Here is an 18,284-nt window from a genome sequence, read left to right as displayed (position 1 = left end):
TGGTTTCCGACTGCACCATTCTACTGAAACTGCACTGACTAATGTCACCAACAACCTACTAACTGCCAAATCCAAGCGACACTACTCTGTCCTCCTCCTCCTAGACCTGCCATCTGCCTTCGACACAGTGGACCATTCCCTCTTACTGCAAACTCTCTCATCTCTCGGCATCACAGACTTGGCCCTATCCTGGATCTCCTCATACCTAACAGACCAGACATTCAGTGTCTCCCACTCACACACCACCTCCTCATCTCGCACCCTATTTGTTGGTGTCCCCCAAGTTTCAGTTCTAGGACCCCTACTCTTCTCCATCTACACCTTAGGTCTGGGACAGCTTATAGAGTCTCACGGCTTTCAGTATCACCTCTATGCTGATGACCCATAGATCCACCTCTCTGGACCAGATATCTCCTCTCTACTAACCAAAATCCCACAATGTCTGTCCGCTATTTCATCTTTCTTCTCTGCTAGATTTCTAAAACTTAACATGGACAAAACAGAATTCATCATCTTTCCGCCATCTCATTCAACCCCCCCAACTGACCTATCTATCAACGTCAATGGCAGTCCACTCTCCCCAGTCCCTCAAGCTCGTTGCCTTGGGGTAACCCTGGACTCTGAACTCTCCTTCAAAACCACATATCCAGGCCCTTTCCACTTCCTGCCGACTCCAACTTAAAAATATCTCCCGGATCCGCACATTCCTCAACCATGAATCTGCAAAAACACTAGTGCACGCCATTATCATCTCCCGCCTTGACTACTGCAACCTCCTGCTCTGTGGCCTCCCTTACAACACTCTTGCACCCCTTCAATCTATCCTAAACTCTGCTGCCTGACTAATCCACCTGTCCTCCCGCTATTCCCCAGCCTCTCCTCTCTGTCAATCTCTTCACTGGCTCCCCATTGCCCAGAGACTCCAGGTCAAAACCCTAACCATGGCATACAAAGCCATTCACAACCTGTCTCCTCCATATATATCTGACCTAGTCTCCCAGTACATACCTGCACGCAACCTCCGATCCTCACAAGATCTCTTTCTCTACTCCCCTCTTATCTCCTCCTCCCACAATCGTATACAAGATTTCTCCTGTGCATCCCCCCTACTCTGGAACTCTCTACCCCAACACATCAGACTCTCACCAACCGTGGAAACCTTCAAAAGGAACCTGAAGACCCACCTCTTCCGACAAGCCTACAACCAGCATTAACCACTGCTCCACCACCGCTCCACCATACCGCTCCACGACCAGCCCTACTCTCACCTACTGTATCCTCACCCATTCCTTGTAGACTGTGAGCCCTCACGGGGAGGGTCCTCACTCCTCCTGTACCAGTCGCCGTCACGTTTTGTTCAAGATTATTGTAATTGCTTTTGCTATGTATACCCCTTTTCACATTTAAAGCGCCATGGAATAAATGGTGCTATAATAATAAATAATAATAATAAATATGAAAGCAATGCCAAAATTGCCTTTTTTTTCTTTTTTTCGCCCCTTCTGCCTCTTTAAAATAGAAAAAAAAATGATCAACAAGTCATAGAAACAAACAATATTTTTTAAGTGTTTTATTTGTGGAAAAGTAGTAAAATATCTAAAAAAAATAAAAAAAATCTATAAATGTAATATCATATCATTGCACTGACCTGCAGTACAATCCACGGTGAACAAAGTCCAGAAGACGATGGAGTAATTACTGTTTTCCACCCCAAAAATATAAAAACGATATGATAATATATTGCATGTAGCAAAATAGTAACATTAAAAAATACAAGTCATCTTGAAAACTCAAAAAATAATTCTAAAAAAAAAATTCACAAATCCCACTGAAGGCCAAAACTGGCAAAGTCCTTAAGGGGTTGAAGATTTAAAGGGAATTTCCCATATTTGTCACAACATAATAGCATTCCCTTGCATTGTACGTAGTTGGGCAGCAGGTGGTGCAAAAGTTAAAGGTTTTAATTTCCTTGATGGGAAAAAAAGAGAGAGAGAGAAACGAAACAAGAAACTTGTGTAGTTTCGGTTTCAGTTTTTGAGAATCGGAACAGAAACTCGATCCTTTGTACAGAATAAGAAGAGAAAGTCAGAAAAAGTGCCAGAACCCCGAGGACAAGGCGCCGGCACGTTACACCAAGAGGTAAATATGGGCTCCCTTTATTGCGAGAGACATAAATTGGCAATAGGGAGTGAGGAGGCCGCTGTGCCTCTTGGGGTCCTGTGGTAGTGATGGTGGAGGAGGTTATGACTTCGTAGGGTCCTGCGGTAGTAAATGTGGAGGATGCTATGACTCTTGGGATCCTGTTGTAGTGATCGTGGAGGATGTTGTGATTCTTGTGGTCCTGCGGCAGTGATAGTGGAGGATGTTGTGACTCTTGGGGTTCTGCGGTAGTGATATTGGAGGATGTTGTGACTCTTGGGGTCCTGCGGTAGTGATGTTGGAGGATTTTGTGACTCTTGTGGTCCTGCGATAGTGGTGGTGAAGGATGTTGTGACTCTTGGGGTTCTGCGGTAGTGATGGTGGAAGATGTTATTGTCACGGGTGTGTTGCCACGAAGATCGTCACGAGTACACAGCCTGACTTCTCGCAGCTGACTTGTTGGTGCTTTGTGTTTTCTCGGCAGTGTAGGAGTTAATTCTCTCTCTCTCTGGGCTAGCTGAGGTCCAGCCTCGCCCAGCTGCAATCAATGCTTCTTTAGTGAGACTCCTTTATATTCCTGCAGGTCTGTTTGGGAGGTGTCGGTGAAAGCTTTTCATTCAGACTTACAGAGCGGATCGTGGTGTTTGGAGTTGCTAAGATAAGTGTATTTGGAAGTGTTTTTTCCCTTTCCTCGCTTTATCATTTATCTCCTTTCCCGTTGGTGTTCCCTCTGTTGTAGTTGTGTAGAAGTTGTATGCAAGGTGGTTTTGGTTTTTCCCTTGTACTGTCTCGTTCGTCTAAATACTGTGTGTGGGCATATTATTTCTGGTTCCCAATTGTTGTGATCGGGGTCCTTCTCAGGACTAGATTACTTAGGTGCAGGGATCCTCAGGAGGTAGGGGTTACGCTGGCGGCCTGGACCTCTGTACCTTTAACAGTACCTCCAGGTTAGGGATTAGTCAGGGCCCCAGCTTAGGGTCAGCTTAGGCCCCCTACCTCCAGTATTCTGTGACAGTGTGACAGTTATGACTCTTGGGGTCCTGCGGTAGTGATGGTGGATGATGTTGTGACTCTTGGGGCCCTGGGTAGTGATGGTGCAGAGTGTTATGACTCTTGTGGTCCTGCGATAGTGATGGTGGAGAATGTTGTGACTCTTTGGGTTCTGCGGTAGTGATATTGGAGGATGTTGTGACTCTTGGGGTCCTGTGGTAGTGGTGGTGTTGGATATTATGACTCATGGGATCCTGCGGTAGTGATAGTGAAGGATGTTGTGACTCTTGGGGTCCTGCGGTAGTGATGTTGGAGGATGTTGTGACTCTTGTGGTCCTGCGATAGTGGTGGTGAAGGATGTTGTGACTCTTGGGGTTCTGCGGTAGTGATGGTGGAAGATGTTATGACTCTTGGGGTCCTGCGGTAGTGATGGTGGATGATGTTGTGACTCTTGGGGCCCTGGGTAGTGATGGTGCAGAGTGTTATGACTCTTGTGGTCCTGCGATAGTGATGGTGGAGAATGTTGTGACTCTTGAGGTCCTGCGGTAGTGATGGTGGAGGATTTTGTGACTCTTGGGTTCCTGCGGTAGTGATGGTGGAGAATGTTATGACTCTTGGGGTCCTGCGGTAGTTATGGTGGATGATGCTGTGACTCTTGGGGCTCCAGCGGTAGTGATGGTGGAGGATGTTATGACTCTTGGGGTCCTGCGGTAGTGATAGTGAAGGATGTTGTGACTCTTGGGGTCCTGCGGTAGTGATAGTGAAGGATGTTGTGACTCTTGGGGTCCTGCGGTAGTGATGGTCGAAGATGTTATGACTCTTGAAGTCCTGTGGTAGTGATGGTGGAGGATGTTGTCACTCTTGTGGTTCTGCAGTGGTGATGGTGGAGGATGTTGTAACTCTTGGGATCCTGCAGTAGTGATGGTGGAGGATGTTGTCACTCTTGGGGTCCCGTGGTAGTGATGGTGGAGGATGTTGTGACTCCTGGGGTCCTGCGGTAGTGATGCTGGAGGATGTTATGACTCTTGGGGTCCTGCGGTAGTGATGGTGGAGGATGTTATGACTTTGTGGGGGTTCTGTTGCTATGATAAGAGGAGTTTATTATGGAGGTCATTTGGGTACTGTGGCTGTGAAGAAAGTATTATGATTTTGTATGGGCAGTGGCAGCAATAGAGGTACTATTGCTGTTTGGGGAGTATTATGATGGGGGCACTGCTGTATTGATAATGATCCCATGGTTATGAGAGATGTTATGATGTTGTAGGGGGTAAGCAAGAGGCAACAGGGCTACTGTGGTTTTGAGTAGAATATTATGATGCTGTAGTTAGGTGTTAGGTGTATTATACACCTATATGTTAGGTGTATTATTCCTGTGAGGTGACTATTATGATGGGGGCATTGTGGTTATGAGGAGGGTATTATGATGGTCTAGGGGCATTGTGCTGGAAAAGCATGTGGTTATAAGGAGGGTATTATGATTTTGTAAATGGTTCTATGGCAATGATGGTCACTTAGAAACTGATGGGAATACTGTGGTTGTGCTAAGGGTATTATGACTTTGTAGGGGCACTGTGATGGAGAAGGGCAGAGGGTCCGATGACTTGGAAAGGAGTAGGGGGCACTGTGGTGGTGATAGAGGTACTATGCTTATAAATGATGGATTTGGGGGCACAGTGCCCATAAGAAGGGTATTATGACTTTGTAGAGGACACTGCGGTAATGATGGGAGCATTGTGACTGTGATGAGGGTACTATGATTTTGTATGGGGTACTGTGGTAGAAGTCAAAGGAGGCTATAATAACGGTAGACAGAGAACAGAACATTGTGGCGGTGATTAAGGTACTGTAGCTGTAAAGGAAGCACTGACTATAATGGGACACTGTGGCTTTGTAGGGGGTTTATGTGGCTTTGTAAGGGGATCTATAACTTTGTAGGGGGCACAGTCACATTTCACGTATACATTGAATAATTTTTTTTTTTTTTTTTTGCATGAATCATGAATTACTTTCTATATTATACCTAGAGCTGCATTCATTATTCTGTTCTTGTCTTTAGGCACACCCCTAACAGCTGGGTTACGCTCCAATAATAAAGGGTGTATATATAGTGTCTGTTTAATTCCAAGAGTGCTATCTCCAAAGCAAGCTCTGTGCAGGCACAATGCATTCAGGAAGTGCTGATCGATTTCAGCTCTGAAGGCTGTAGAATTGTAAATGCAGCTCAAAAGCAAAATACAAGCTCAGGTTCACTCAAAATTTTAATGTATTTAAAGTGATCAGTTCAAAAACACTGAACCTTATTTTCTTCCCAAAGTCTGATTAACAAGGGATTATGTACACCGATGAAATATACTGTGCTTTCTGTGAAGAGGAAGTGGAAGACATCATAAGAGCGCTACATGAGAGTACCATGTGTGACACAACGCATAAGAACAGTGATGCTACTCAGGAAAGTATCTCTTGTGACACAGTTGAAATGGACCTTAGAAAGCCCATAATAAACATTGCCATAATGGGACAGTCGGGCTCTGGGAAGTCTACCTTTGTTAATGCCATCCGTGGTCTTCACAGTGACGAACAAGAAGATGCTGCTAAAACGGGAGTAGTGGAAACCACAATGGAGCCCACCGCCTATCCACATCCCAAGCTGAGAAATCTGATATTTTGGGACCTTCCCGGGACAGGAACTTACAGGACTATCACCCAATCAATCAACTATGATCAGTATGACTTATTTATTATCATTGCTTCTGAACGGGTGAGACACTCTGACATGGAACTGGCCAAGAAAATCTATTCTATGAAAAAGAAGTTCTACTTCGTAAGGAACAAAATAGACACTGACTTAAGAGCCAGCAAGCTTCGAAGACGGAAGACGTACAACGAGACGAGAATATTACATGAGATACGAGATAATTGTACCACAGGTCTTAAAGACAGCGGAGTGGAGGAACCCATCGTCTTCCTCTTGTCCTGCTTAGAAATGGACAAATATGACTTTGAACTCTTGAAGAAGACCCTAGAAAAGGAGCAATTATGAGAAGGACAATTGGTCTTTTTGGATGCAACTTTTTCCATATGGGCTAAGGCAATGTACTCTGAACTGCAGCTCTCCAACTGTTGAAGAATTACAACTTTCATGCAGGGTGTTGTACTTCCCTAACAGCTGGAGAGACATCAATGTTCAAAGATAATACAGGGGGGGGCTCAAAGGAGCTATTAAAATAAGTAATTATTCTGTATGATAGACCCATCATGTTTTGACAGGTATGATTTATTTTTTTAGCATTATATCGATGTTAACGCCAGTGAGATGATAGCCTACCATTCAATTCCTGTAATTTCTACTAAATGCATTCACAATATATTGTTATAACATGTAAATTGTACATTAAATTATACTTATTTCTACATATTTATTTGAGAGGTGCTTCAAAGCTTTATAATAAGATCAAAGTGGTGCAAGCTCAATGGGTTTACGTGGGCTGTCTTGTGGGTGTTTCTCTGTTTAGCACAAAAGTTATATGGGTGGAGAAGAACTTTTTAAGAATTTGACTGGGGAAGACAAATGATGAATTGAGAGCTGCACTGGGCAAAACCAATAATTTCCATATGTGCAACTCAACACACCTCTCACTTTGTTCCAATGCTGCTTTTATAGAATAATAATGGAAACATTTCTGTGTTTCAACAGCATGTGCAGCACCAAAGTTCATAGGCTCCTCTATTATCGGGAATGGTGGAGTTCACTGTGATCAGAACTTTATTGACCAGACTAGGTCTTTTCCTCTATTCTCGGGAATGGTGCAGTTCACTGTGATCAGACCTTTGTTGACCAGACCAGGTCTTTTCCTCTGTTCTCGGGAATGGTGAATTTCACTGTGGTCAGACTTTTTATTGACTAGACTAGAGCTTTCCCTCTATTCATGGGAATGGTGAAATTCACTGTGGTCAGACTTTTATTGACTGGACCAGGTCTTTCCCTCTATTCTCGGGAATGGTGGATTTCACGGTGGTCAGACCTTTTATTGACTAGACTAGATCTTTCCCTCTATTCATGGAAATGGTGAAATTCACTGTGGTCAGACCTTTATTAACTGGACCAGGTCTTTCCCTCTATTCTCGGGAATGGTGGAGTTCACTGTGGTCAGACCTTTATTCCTTTATTGACTTAGCCAGGTCTTTCCTAAGACAAGGTCTTAAAAACAAAGTTTGATCGATACCTTGAAACAACATTTTGGAAAGATCACATCATTATGGCTTGGTAGAGCATGGTTGCTGTACTGGAGAATCCTCAACTATTCTGGTGGTTCAGTCTGTCTCTACAATAGCTAATAAATTTCTGACCGAAGAACGTAGCGATATCAGTTGAGAATTTAGTGAGTAAAAGGTTTTGCTCTCATAAATTCTTTCTTATTTTTCTTCAGATTAATAACTGAAAATGGATTCCTCTTTTGACATAATCAGTGACGAAGAAGTCCAGGACATTCGGTCCGCTTTAGAAGAAGGAGACCTCTACACAGCAACTGAAAGGCTCAGCAAGTCCCTCAGGGAAATAGAAAATGCTCCGTTGAACATTGCCATTACAGGAGAGTCAGGAACAGGAAAGTCCACTTTTGTCAATGCCATCCGTGGCATGGATGATGAAGAAGAAGGCTCGGCCAAAACTGGTGTTGTGGAGACAACAATGAAGCCAACTCCCTACGTCCATCCTCAGTATCCTAATGTAACTGTTTGGGATCTTCCAGGAATAGGAACTCCAAATTTTGTGGCAGACAGTTATCTCCAGTCTGTTGAATTCAGTCGTTATGACTTTTTCATAATTTTATCATCAGAACGTTTTAAGCAAAACGATATTGACCTAGCAAAGGCGATTCATGCAATGAACAAGAAATTCTACTTTGTGAGATCCAAAGTTGACTCCGACTTGAATGCTTCCATGATCCGAAGGAAGAAGACGTTCAATGAAGAGAATGTGCTCAATGAAATTAGAAATAACTGCATTCAAAGTCTCAAAGAAGGGGGAATCACCGAGCCCCAAGTGTTTCTCCTTTCATTCCTGGACCTGGACAAGTACGACTTTCACGAAATGCAGGACACTCTAGAAAAGGAGCTTCCAGAACACAAGAGACACATATTCCTGATCTCTCTACCCAACATTTCTCTGCCAGTCCTTGAGAAGAAGAGTGAGGCTTTCAGGAAGGACATATGGAAGTGGGCCTCTCTTTCTTGCGGAGTGGCTGCAGTTCCAGTCCCAGGCCTGTCTGTAGTTTGTGATATAGGAATCCTAGTGAAAGCCATGACAAGCTATAGAAATGCTTTTGGCTTGGATGAAAACTCTCTTGAAAAGTTGGCTGACAAGCTTGGTAAAGACGTCAGTGAGTTAAAATCTGTGATCAAGTCCCCTTTGGTCATTAAAGAGATAAATAAAGAACTTGTCACCACTTTACTAACCAGAGGGGCCGCAGGGGGTCTCATGATAGTTGAGTATGTAGTTAGTAATGTTCCAGTGCTAGGTAGCCTGGCAGCAGGAGGCATCTCCTTTGGTACCACTTATTGGATGCTCTATGGCTTTCTTAAAGAGATTGCTGAAGATGCAGTGCGTGTTCTTACAAAGGCATTAGAGACACCCGTTTAGGCCAATCTCTCCTATAGAATAAAATATAGAAAACACTACTAGATACTACAAAGAATTGATTGAATGATTTATAAATGTGAGGCAATAAAGTTTTTACATTATCTTCGTGTTTGCCATTGTGCATTTAAAGTTGACACCTCCGAGGGAGAAATATATGTATTTTTTTACTTTACTTTTGGGATTCATGAAAAATTTTGCACTGTTTGTCTTGTATTGTCTTTGAGCCGAATTGTCTATTGCTGGACAATATCTTGTTCTGACCGAGAATATATGTCTCTTATCTGTCTTTAATAACACCGATACTCATTCAAGGATCAAAGTCTATTTAAAGGGGCCGTAACTCAAAAAGCTATACCAATATCTAAATGTGGGCGCGAAGAAGCCCAAACAACCAGAGTATATTTCAACCAAATTATTTTATTATTTATCACATGCAAAAAACAAGCAGAAATAAAAGAACATAGTACTACTAAAACAAAGAATAAACACTCCATATAGCAGACAAATTAGTATTAATTACATATACTGTATATTCTCTCAATTTTATCCATAGACAAGATTTCGAAAGTAGTGCATGCGAGACAATTGAAATTGATTAATTATAATATCCCAAATTGTTCATCACCATACAGGATAAAAAGTGACAAGTGCGAAATGGGTAAAAAATGTAATTTTTAATTTTAATCCAAAATCTAGAACTGTATAAAACAAGATCACAGAATAATTGCAATGAGTTAGTCATAATACCCCAACAAACTATCAAAGTGACACGTGCTAGACTGGGAGTATGAAATTTCTATGATACGGATCAGGTATCAGAAATCGAACTTCCACCGGTCCGCTCATCCCTAGTTACCAAGTCTATCACGTATCGCTGATAAACCTCTTTCATGTCCTATCAAAGTGTATAAAGATACCACATTGCCTCCACGTTTAGTGAAGAAAGTAAGGATATTGCTAGAATTGTCAGGTGACATTGGCCTATGATAGGCAGATATTTGCCCAACATTGAAGAATTTAAAGCCCCTCGCGGTTTCTCATATAAGAGAACTAAAAACATTAAAGCCAGATTGATAGACTGTGACCTTGGGTCCTTCAAGACGAGCGTACAAACGACTCTTACAGGCACGGTACGTAAGGGTTTTTTTCTGTGTTTCAGATGCGTCAGATGTAAATATATGATTAAAGGTAATTGTTTCTCACATCCTTCCACTCAAGAGACTTTTTCAATCCATTCTTTCCAAACAGGTGATTCGGAATATGTAAATTACCTATTGGAATGCACCTGTAAATTGTTCTATGTTGGTGAAACCTTGAGAACGTAATGGGGAAAATCCAGTAACCGCAGAAAAAAATTAAAACCAGTTAAACCCAGAGATATGGATAAAAGCACATGGCTATGGTAACAAAGTGTTATGGGTCCGGGTGGTGGAACCTCTGTGCTGTGGTGCAAGGAGGGACCCAGAGTGGCGTGACTAAGTATCAACCCGGACCGACCCTGGTCGTACGGCGGCTAACGACTCCGTGACCAGGGAGGGACCGAGCAGAGGGACCAGGTGCTACTCTGGGGACGACCTTGTAAGAGAGCAGGTGACTCCCACGGGTCAAATGGCTGGGACTAACCGGTATAGCAGATGACACAGTAGGCAGGCTGACGAGAGGTTCTGGAGGATGGACTGGTAGACACGGCAGGTGACAGGCGGGAGCCTCCGGGTAGGCTGTCAGGTGGTCACGGCAAGTGACAGGCAGAAGTCTCTAGATGGATGGTCTGGAAATAGGCAGGTAACAGGCGAGCGCTCCCAGGTGAGCGGGCTGACAGACACGGAAGGTAACAGGCAGGTAACAGACGAGCGCTCCCAGGTGAGCGGGCTGACAGACACGGAAGGTAACAGGCGGGTGCTCCCAGGTGAGCGGGCTGACAGACACGGCAGGTAACAGGCAGGTAACAGGCGAGCGCTCCCAGGTGAGCGGGCTGACAGACACGGCAGGTAACAGGCGGGTGCTCCCAGGTGAGCGGGCTGGCAGACAAGGCAGGTAACAGGCAGGTAACAGGTGAGCGCTCCCAGGTGAGCGGGCTGACAGACACGGCAGGTAACAGGCAGGAAACAGGCGAGCGCTCCAGGTGAGCGGGCTGGCAGACTCGGCAGGTAACGGGCAGATAACAGGCTGGCAGGCAGGACGAGGAATCAGGCTAGCAGCGGAACCTGAGGGCTGAAGCAGAGATAAGTAACACTGTGCAACAACTTTGCTCGGGCACCTCCATTTTGGAGGAGGTGCCCTATATATGGGAGGACCCTCGGTTATTGGCCGGGGACTCCTTAGGACGGCGCACGCGGCCCCTTTAAGAGGGGGGGAGCGCGCGCGCGCCCTAAGCACAGTACCCGGGGGACTGCGCGCGCTGAGAGCAGGAAGAGAAGGAGAGCGGGGAGCGCGAGGAGAGAGGAGGTGAGAGGGACGGCGTCTCTGTCTGGCAGAAGGCAGAGACGCCGATGCTACTCAAAGTAATAAGGTAATGATATAAATGATGAAATTCCTCTCACTGTACTGGTTAGAGGGGAGGATGTAGTGTACTGAGCACAGATCACCGTCAGTGCATGTGTGTGTGGCTGTGTGTCTGCAGAGCAGTATGGTACTCGTGCAAGAGTTGTGTGTCTTGTATGTTTGCTTGTATTGCATGTAGTACTAGACTTACTGTTGTTGTAGGCAGTGACTTTGTGATGTGCAGGCAGCAGAGCTTGTGTGCGGGATGTGCAGGTGGCAGAGACTGTGTGCGGGATGTGAACATTGTGTGTATTCTGTGTAATCTGTGTGTTGGTAGATGGTGCCCAGCTCCTGGCTTTGGGGGGGTGGCTATGTAGCAAAGCCAGTTAGGACTGGGTTAAATCCTAGCACTGCAGGTCTTAATTAGATGCACCTGGCTAGCTTTGACTAAGAACCAGGACATGTGGTCACTAGGTGTGTCAGTCTGCTGGATGTTGGGCAGAGTTGAGTGTGCTGCTGATGAGCTGCCAGCCAAAATGTGTCCTATTGCTGTGAGAGAAACATGCCAGGATCTCTCTCTGAATGGAGACTGCATGGGTCAGCTAGGAAAGCTGAGCAGTCTGGTGTGGCATCTGCAGAGAACCATGTGGAAGCTGTAGCCTGTTCAGTGTGAACTATGCCCAGTGTTGAACACTTCTGTTTGGCACTGGAATTGCTGGAGCTTGAGCTGAAGGGGATACTGCAATTGGTGAAATTGTGCCTCTTCTCTGTATGAAGTTTGCTCCATGAGAAAGAACTGTAATCTGTTCGGGTGAGCTCGCACTGACGTATACAGATTGTGCCCTGCTAAATTAACTGTTTGTGCCCAGAAGAGGCTGTTCTCCCTTGGAGTTTTATGAAAGCAATTGCACATGTTATGACCATGTTTCACTGTGTGAACGCTACCTAATGCCTTCCAGAGAGCGAATCCCTACAATACTTACTAAAGTTGGTTTGGCATCGTAGTTACTTCTTCTATGTATCTATATCATCAGTCTCAACCTTTCCTTTTCACAAATCATAACCAATAAACAAACACAAACTGAAGGGGTTTCCCACTTTTAACCCCCCGTATTTTGCCTCCCTGCATCTCCCACTATAAACATCTGTGAGTATAAAAAGGAAATATCTCTCACCTGTAATGGTGTTCCTTGGGATCCCTCCTAGGGGTGGAGAGAAGCAAAGAATCCAGGTAAGCAGAAGAACCAAAAGGATAACCACTGATATGTTGAGTAGAGATGGGGGAACCCGTACAGAACACCTACTGTTCGGGCACAGACCCCGAACATGGACTTCACCAGGAAGTCCGTTTTACTGTTTGGGTTCGGCACACTGAACACCGGGAGTTCCTAGCGCTGTTATCTGCATGACACCATGAGAAACACTGGCAGCTCTGATCGGTGGTAAGATTAATACAGCGTGGGACATTAATACAGGGCCGGTCATTGAGGCTGCGTTCCCAGTTGGGGCAATGAACTGCGGTGACCTCAGTGAGATCACCACTAGCGGCCTGGCTTGGAATTCAGCCTCAATGACCAGCGGTGAATTCTATAGCGTCACCGCTAGTCACTGATACTGAACTCGCAGCAACTCATCCCTCAGTAGTTTTTCAGCTGGGATGGTCGCATCTTGGCACCGTCCTTGTTGAAAACTATGCATCCCAGACATGGATTACGGCATGAGACAGAACTTCGGACAGGTGAAGGATACTGTTGTTTTTTATTTTTGTTTTCTTACAGAAGACATTGGCTTCAGTGAATTGGGCGTTAGGTAAGTATAATTGTTTTTGGTAAATTGAGAATTAATAAAGGAGTCTGTGTTATTATTTCAAAGAAAGTACTTCATTCTGGGTGAATGTTTTTTTTTTCACAATTTGACAAAGGGGATAGAAATGGGGGCGTCTCATAGACACCTCTCCATTACTAACCTGGGCTTCATATTAGCTGTCAATACAAGGCTGACATGAACCCCAACCCTATTATCCCACTTGCCACCACCACAGGACAAGTGGGAGAAGCAATGCCAAGCACCAGAATTGGCGCATCTTATTGATGCGCCATTTATGGGGCAGCTAAAAGCTGATATTTTTAGCATCAGAGGGGGCCAGTATCTAAGGCCTCTTCCCTGACTATTATTATCAGCTCATAGCTGTCTGCCTAGCCTTTGCTGGTTAGATTTTGTAGGGGACCTTACGTCAATTCTTTTCTGGTGTCCCCCTGTAATCTATCCAGTAAGCGCTAAGCAAGCAGCTGTGAGCTGTTTTTAATAGCCAGGAAACATTTCGGGCTAATGGCCCCTTCCCTGGCTAGTAATATCAGCCCCCAGTTGTCAGCTTTCCCTCTGCTGGTTATGAAAATTACCCCGGAGCCATAATTTTGCGGACTGCTATTTTTAGGTTGGGGGGGGGGCAATATCAATGGCTCCTTACCAGCCTGAGAATACCAGCCCCCAGCTGTCTGCTTTAGCTTGGCTGGTTGTCAAAAATGGGTGGGACCCCACGCTGTTTTTTTAAATTATTTATTTTAAATCATTTAAAAAACGACATGGGGACCCCTCTATTCTTGATAACCAGCCATGATAAAGCTGACAGCTGAGGGTTTCAGTCCACAGCTGTCAGTTTTGCCTGGCTGGTTATCAAAAATACAGAGGAACTCACACTATTTTTTATTTATTTATTTATAGCACAGGCGCCTACAGATGAAAACTTCCAACAGCCGTGCCTGCTCTCGCTGTTATCTGCAATAGCAGGCATAGGCTGATGGATGTAGTAGTCCCATCTGCCGATGCCTGTGACCAGAGGTAAACGCGTTTTACCTCCGGTCACAGCTGCGGGCTCACGCTGTCATCTGACAGTGTCGGAACCGCAGCACTCTGACCGATGGTTTTAATCTTACAACCGATCAGAGACAGTGTTTGCTGCTCTTTCATGCAGATGACAGCGTGACAAACAACTGATGTTCGGGCCCCCATTCCCACACTGTCGTCTAACAGCATGGGAACGGCAGCTCTCTGATCGTCGATAATGATCTTACCGCTGATCAGAGGCAGTGTTTGTTGCGCTGTCATGCACATGACAGCGTGGAAAACATTGGATGTTCGGGCCCCCCCATTCATGTGAATGAGGTCCTGTGTTCGGGTTCGGGTACAGCTCTGGTACCCGAACCCGAACTTTTAATAAACTGTTCGGCGTTGAGCTGAACTGGCCAGACCCAAACAGTCACGGGTTTGCCCATCACTAATGTCGAGGCTTGTAAAATGACTTTGTTCAATAAACTATCAATGGTTACCACATACTGTATATGCAGTCATGCAGATAACATTTTAGAAAGACCCCATGGACCAGGGCTCATCCCACTGAACGCCCGTCCTCCTTTTCCCATGGGCAGAATACTGCTCAGACAACACAGTGTGTAGCGTCTCTGCCTTCCGTTCCCCTCCCCCGGCAAAGACACCGACCCACTTACCGCCACGGACCTGGTCCTCTGCCCGCCGCTCCCGCCGACCATGCCCGGGGTGTGTGCACCGCGCGCAGATCCCCAGGCACTGTGCTTAAGGTGCTTGCGCACTCCCTGTCTCTTGAAGGGGCCGCGCGCCATCCTAAGATGTCGGAGGGCATCTATTATATAAGGGACCTCCCTCAACATGGTGGTGCCTGAGCAACGTTGTAAGTTTGTTGCTTAACTCTCTTGTTAGTTCTCAGGTCCCAGTGCTGCCCGCCAGCCTGTCTAAAAGCCATGCCCGTCTGCCTGCCAATCGTGTCCGCCTGCCTGCCAGCCATGTCTGGCAGCCTGCCTGCCAGCCGTGCCCACTAACCGACCTACTAGCCGTGCCTGCCTTTCTGCCGTGCCAGTCGGCGCCTGCCCTCAGTCCCGTGAGAGTCACCTGCTCTCACACGACGTATATCCCAGGGTAGCAAATGGTCCACCTTCCCGGTCCCTCCTCGGTTCACACAGTCGTAAAGCCGCCGTAGAGCCAGGGTCGGTCCGGGTTAGACCCTAGTTATGCCCCTCTGGTCCCTTCTTGTACCACGGCACAGTGGTTCCACCACTAGGCACCGTAGCACAGGGTGAGGGTAAAACAGCATGGCAATACTTTATCGAACCACCAACAGACAATAACATATAGAACAGACCCAAAAATGAAACAAAATGGTGTGAATTACAGAGTCTCACCCTTCTGCTGGCTCGCCGGGATTAGAGCAGCTGTGACTTCAGGGCTTCCAGGGCCGACGACCACCACCAGTGGCACCCCGATTTTGGCAGGCACCCACAGAGAGGAGGTAACGACAAGTGTAGGAAGCTGACAACCAATTGAGTTATGTGGCCAGGTGACCTGAGTGTCACAACCTGGCTTCTCCAAATGTCTCCATGGGACCAGGTGACCTGATTGTTGAGCATAGAGAACTATTGCTGGAATTACCTGAACAGCAGAGCCAGCTTAAATAGGGAAAGATCAAACACAACTAGTTGTTCCGCAGCATGTAACCACAGGTAATCAACAAGCTAAGTCCAGCAAAGATTTAACGCCTTCTAACCTGCCTAGGAGCTTCAGCTCTACAAGTCGATGCCCGAGTCACTCTGTGCTAACCATAGCTATCTATGCAGTCACAAGGAAGAGTGTCTAAATCTGTGGAATCCACATACCCTGATGCCACCATGACAGTTGGAGATGTTTTTGAAAAACTCCTTGTGACAGCTTCATGTGTTCCCTGTTCCAAGTGATTACCCAGCTACTTAGATAAGCTGTCAGTCCCAGATCTCTGCCAGACATAGGATTTGCTCTGTGTTTTTTTTTTTTTTCCTGTGCTCTGTTTGATGATCTTGAACCTCATTCTGACCATCAGTTTGCCTAGCCCCTTTGCTCTGATCCACTATCTTCCTGGTATTCTGACCTCGGACAGTGACCAGACTTCACCTTTGTGTTTCCCCTTTAGTTCACTACTCACCCTTGTGGTATCTGACCCCGGAATGTTTGACGACCCTGCCTTACCGCTTGTCCTTGAGTATTGACTAGCATCACAGTTCATTTGATGCCAATTGGTTGTCAGCTTATGTGATGTATAAGTAGGTGATAAAAGAAGATGAGTGTTGAGCTGCATGGTAAATGGAGGGAAGGATATGTGAAGCAGATTTATCTCCATATAAAATGTACTCACAAAACTCGGCGGTGGAGGAGAGCGAAAATGATGACAATGAATTTTGCTCGTCCTACTATGCGGCTGCAGAACAGTTGCGAGTACAATTTGAGTAACAGTTTCCTTCCTCTCTCCTGAACTTATAGCTCCACTGTTCATAGCACTTTTGCCACAGAAGACAGTGGAATTGAAAGATGGAATATAATTTTGGCTTCATTCCTTGGTTTAGGATTAGTACAGCATCCAGAAGAAAACAGGTTTGCAAATGTCAAAGAGCATGTGGAAAAGGTGATCCGTTCTCATGAATGGTCGGGTATGATAACTAGAAGAAAACCAAAATGTATCTGTTAGGATCGCCCATTGTACCAAAACTTCCAGAAAGATTAGAGGATTATATTATGAAAAAAACAAGGGTTAAGGAGGAGGATGAAGGTTCTGGGCAGAAAAAAGAAAGTAAAAGATGTTGCATTGATGAGGGCACTAAGAGACTGAGTGAAGATAACTTTTGTCAGCAGTAACAACTTGCATAGATTATTGGAGTTAAAGGTAATCTGTCACCAGGTTTTTATAACATAAACTACAACCACCACCTTTAAGACCTCTTTAACAGTATTCTAGGAAGATGTATGTAAATCCTCAATCCCCTCTGCATAACCCAAAAAATATGTTTTATAATCCTCCAGGCGGTGTCACTGGTTTTGCTTCGGCGCCACTTCTCTCGTCGCAATCGTTGTCCTTCTGCTTGCTTCAAGTGGATGACACGTCCTACATCATCCACACAGTGTCCCCCAATCGCGCTCCTGTGCAGGTATACTTTGCTCAGTCCTGCTGAGGACGGTGCTGCTGCAGAACCTCATAATGCACATCACCTCAGCTGCTGTTAACATCACATGAAATTCCTATAGTCACTGTTATTTCCACATTAAACCACTACATGATGATTCTGTTTGGAGATAGAAGTGATGGAAGCAATGTAACAGATGAGACTAAGGCTTTCAAAGGTACGTCACTGAAATTTGCTCAAGATAAGTTAACCTGCCACCTGATTCATGGCACCTGAAGCCCTGCAGCAGGATTTAGAGTCAGGCTGCATTGCTGTTTTAGTCTGGGTTCACATGGGTGTATTATACAGTATAGCCCCTATGTGAACCACAATGCCTGGTTTTAACTCATGTGAGGCTGCAAGCTCAGGTCAGGAGATCCACGGTCAGTCCGAGCATTGCAGTCTGTATACGGACCGTGAAATACATGTATCTGTACATGATCTTAATCTGAAACGCTGCGACATTTCAGAACAAATATATTATTAAAAGCTACTGGGGACATGTGGCTAGTATGACTAGTCCAAGAGGCCTATCTCCATCTCTCTCTCTGTGCTCCACTTGTATGCTCTAAATCAGTGTTTCCCCAACTCCAGTCCTCAGGGCCCTCAACAGATCATGTTTTGAGGATTTCCTTAGTATTGCACAGGTGATGGAATTATTATCAAGGCATCAGAAAAGGCCACAGGTTCTTTCACCTGTCAAACATGGGGAAATTCTGAAAATATGATCTGTTGGGGGCCCTGAGGACTGGAGTTTGAGAAACACTGCTCTAAAGAATTCTTAGCCTTTTAGAGAGTTGTGACCCTTTTGATAGTAACATATTTCAGGGACTCATCACCCCGTGTGTTTGATGAGTGGTGGCAGCGTGATGTGTAGGTGGGGTGTGTGGACTGTGTCGGGATGGGATTTATGCTCACTTTATAGACTATAGGAGAGGTTGAGTGCTAAATTGAGTGAGAGGGTAAATTAACCCTTGCAGGCGCATCCCACATCACATGCTGTCAAGGGTGTGTCAAGTGTAATAGACAGTCGCTCTGGA

General features: G+C 45.4%; 1 protein-coding gene across 1 annotated transcript; it reads left to right on the top strand.

The window, feature by feature from the left end:
• Window positions 1-1,957: 1,957 nt before the first annotated feature.
• LOC141172023 (interferon-inducible GTPase 5-like) lies at window positions 1,958-9,944 on the top strand. The gene is made up of 2 exons (XM_073655803.1): window positions 1,958-2,139; window positions 7,557-9,944. The coding sequence occupies exon 2, from the start codon at window positions 7,571-7,573 to the stop codon at window positions 8,765-8,767; it is 1,197 nt and encodes a 398-aa protein (XP_073511904.1). The 5' UTR covers window positions 1,958-2,139; window positions 7,557-7,570; the 3' UTR covers window positions 8,768-9,944.
• Window positions 9,945-18,284: the final 8,340 nt, after the last annotated feature.

The sequence above is a fragment of the Phyllobates terribilis genome, unplaced genomic scaffold, assembly GCF_046119375.1.
Source record: "Phyllobates terribilis strain yellow unplaced genomic scaffold, ASM4611937v1 Scaffold_12__6_contigs__length_324123572, whole genome shotgun sequence".
Classification (NCBI taxonomy): Eukaryota; Metazoa; Chordata; class Amphibia; order Anura; family Dendrobatidae; genus Phyllobates; species Phyllobates terribilis.
Note: the sequence above shows the minus strand (reverse complement) of the source record. Positions and strands in the feature narration are given on the sequence as shown.

Excerpts from the sequence above, each read along its gene's own strand:
- LOC141172023 (XM_073655803.1), top strand. The coding sequence starts at position 7,571 with ATGGATTCCTCTTTTGACATAATCAGTGACGAAGAAGTCCAGGACATT.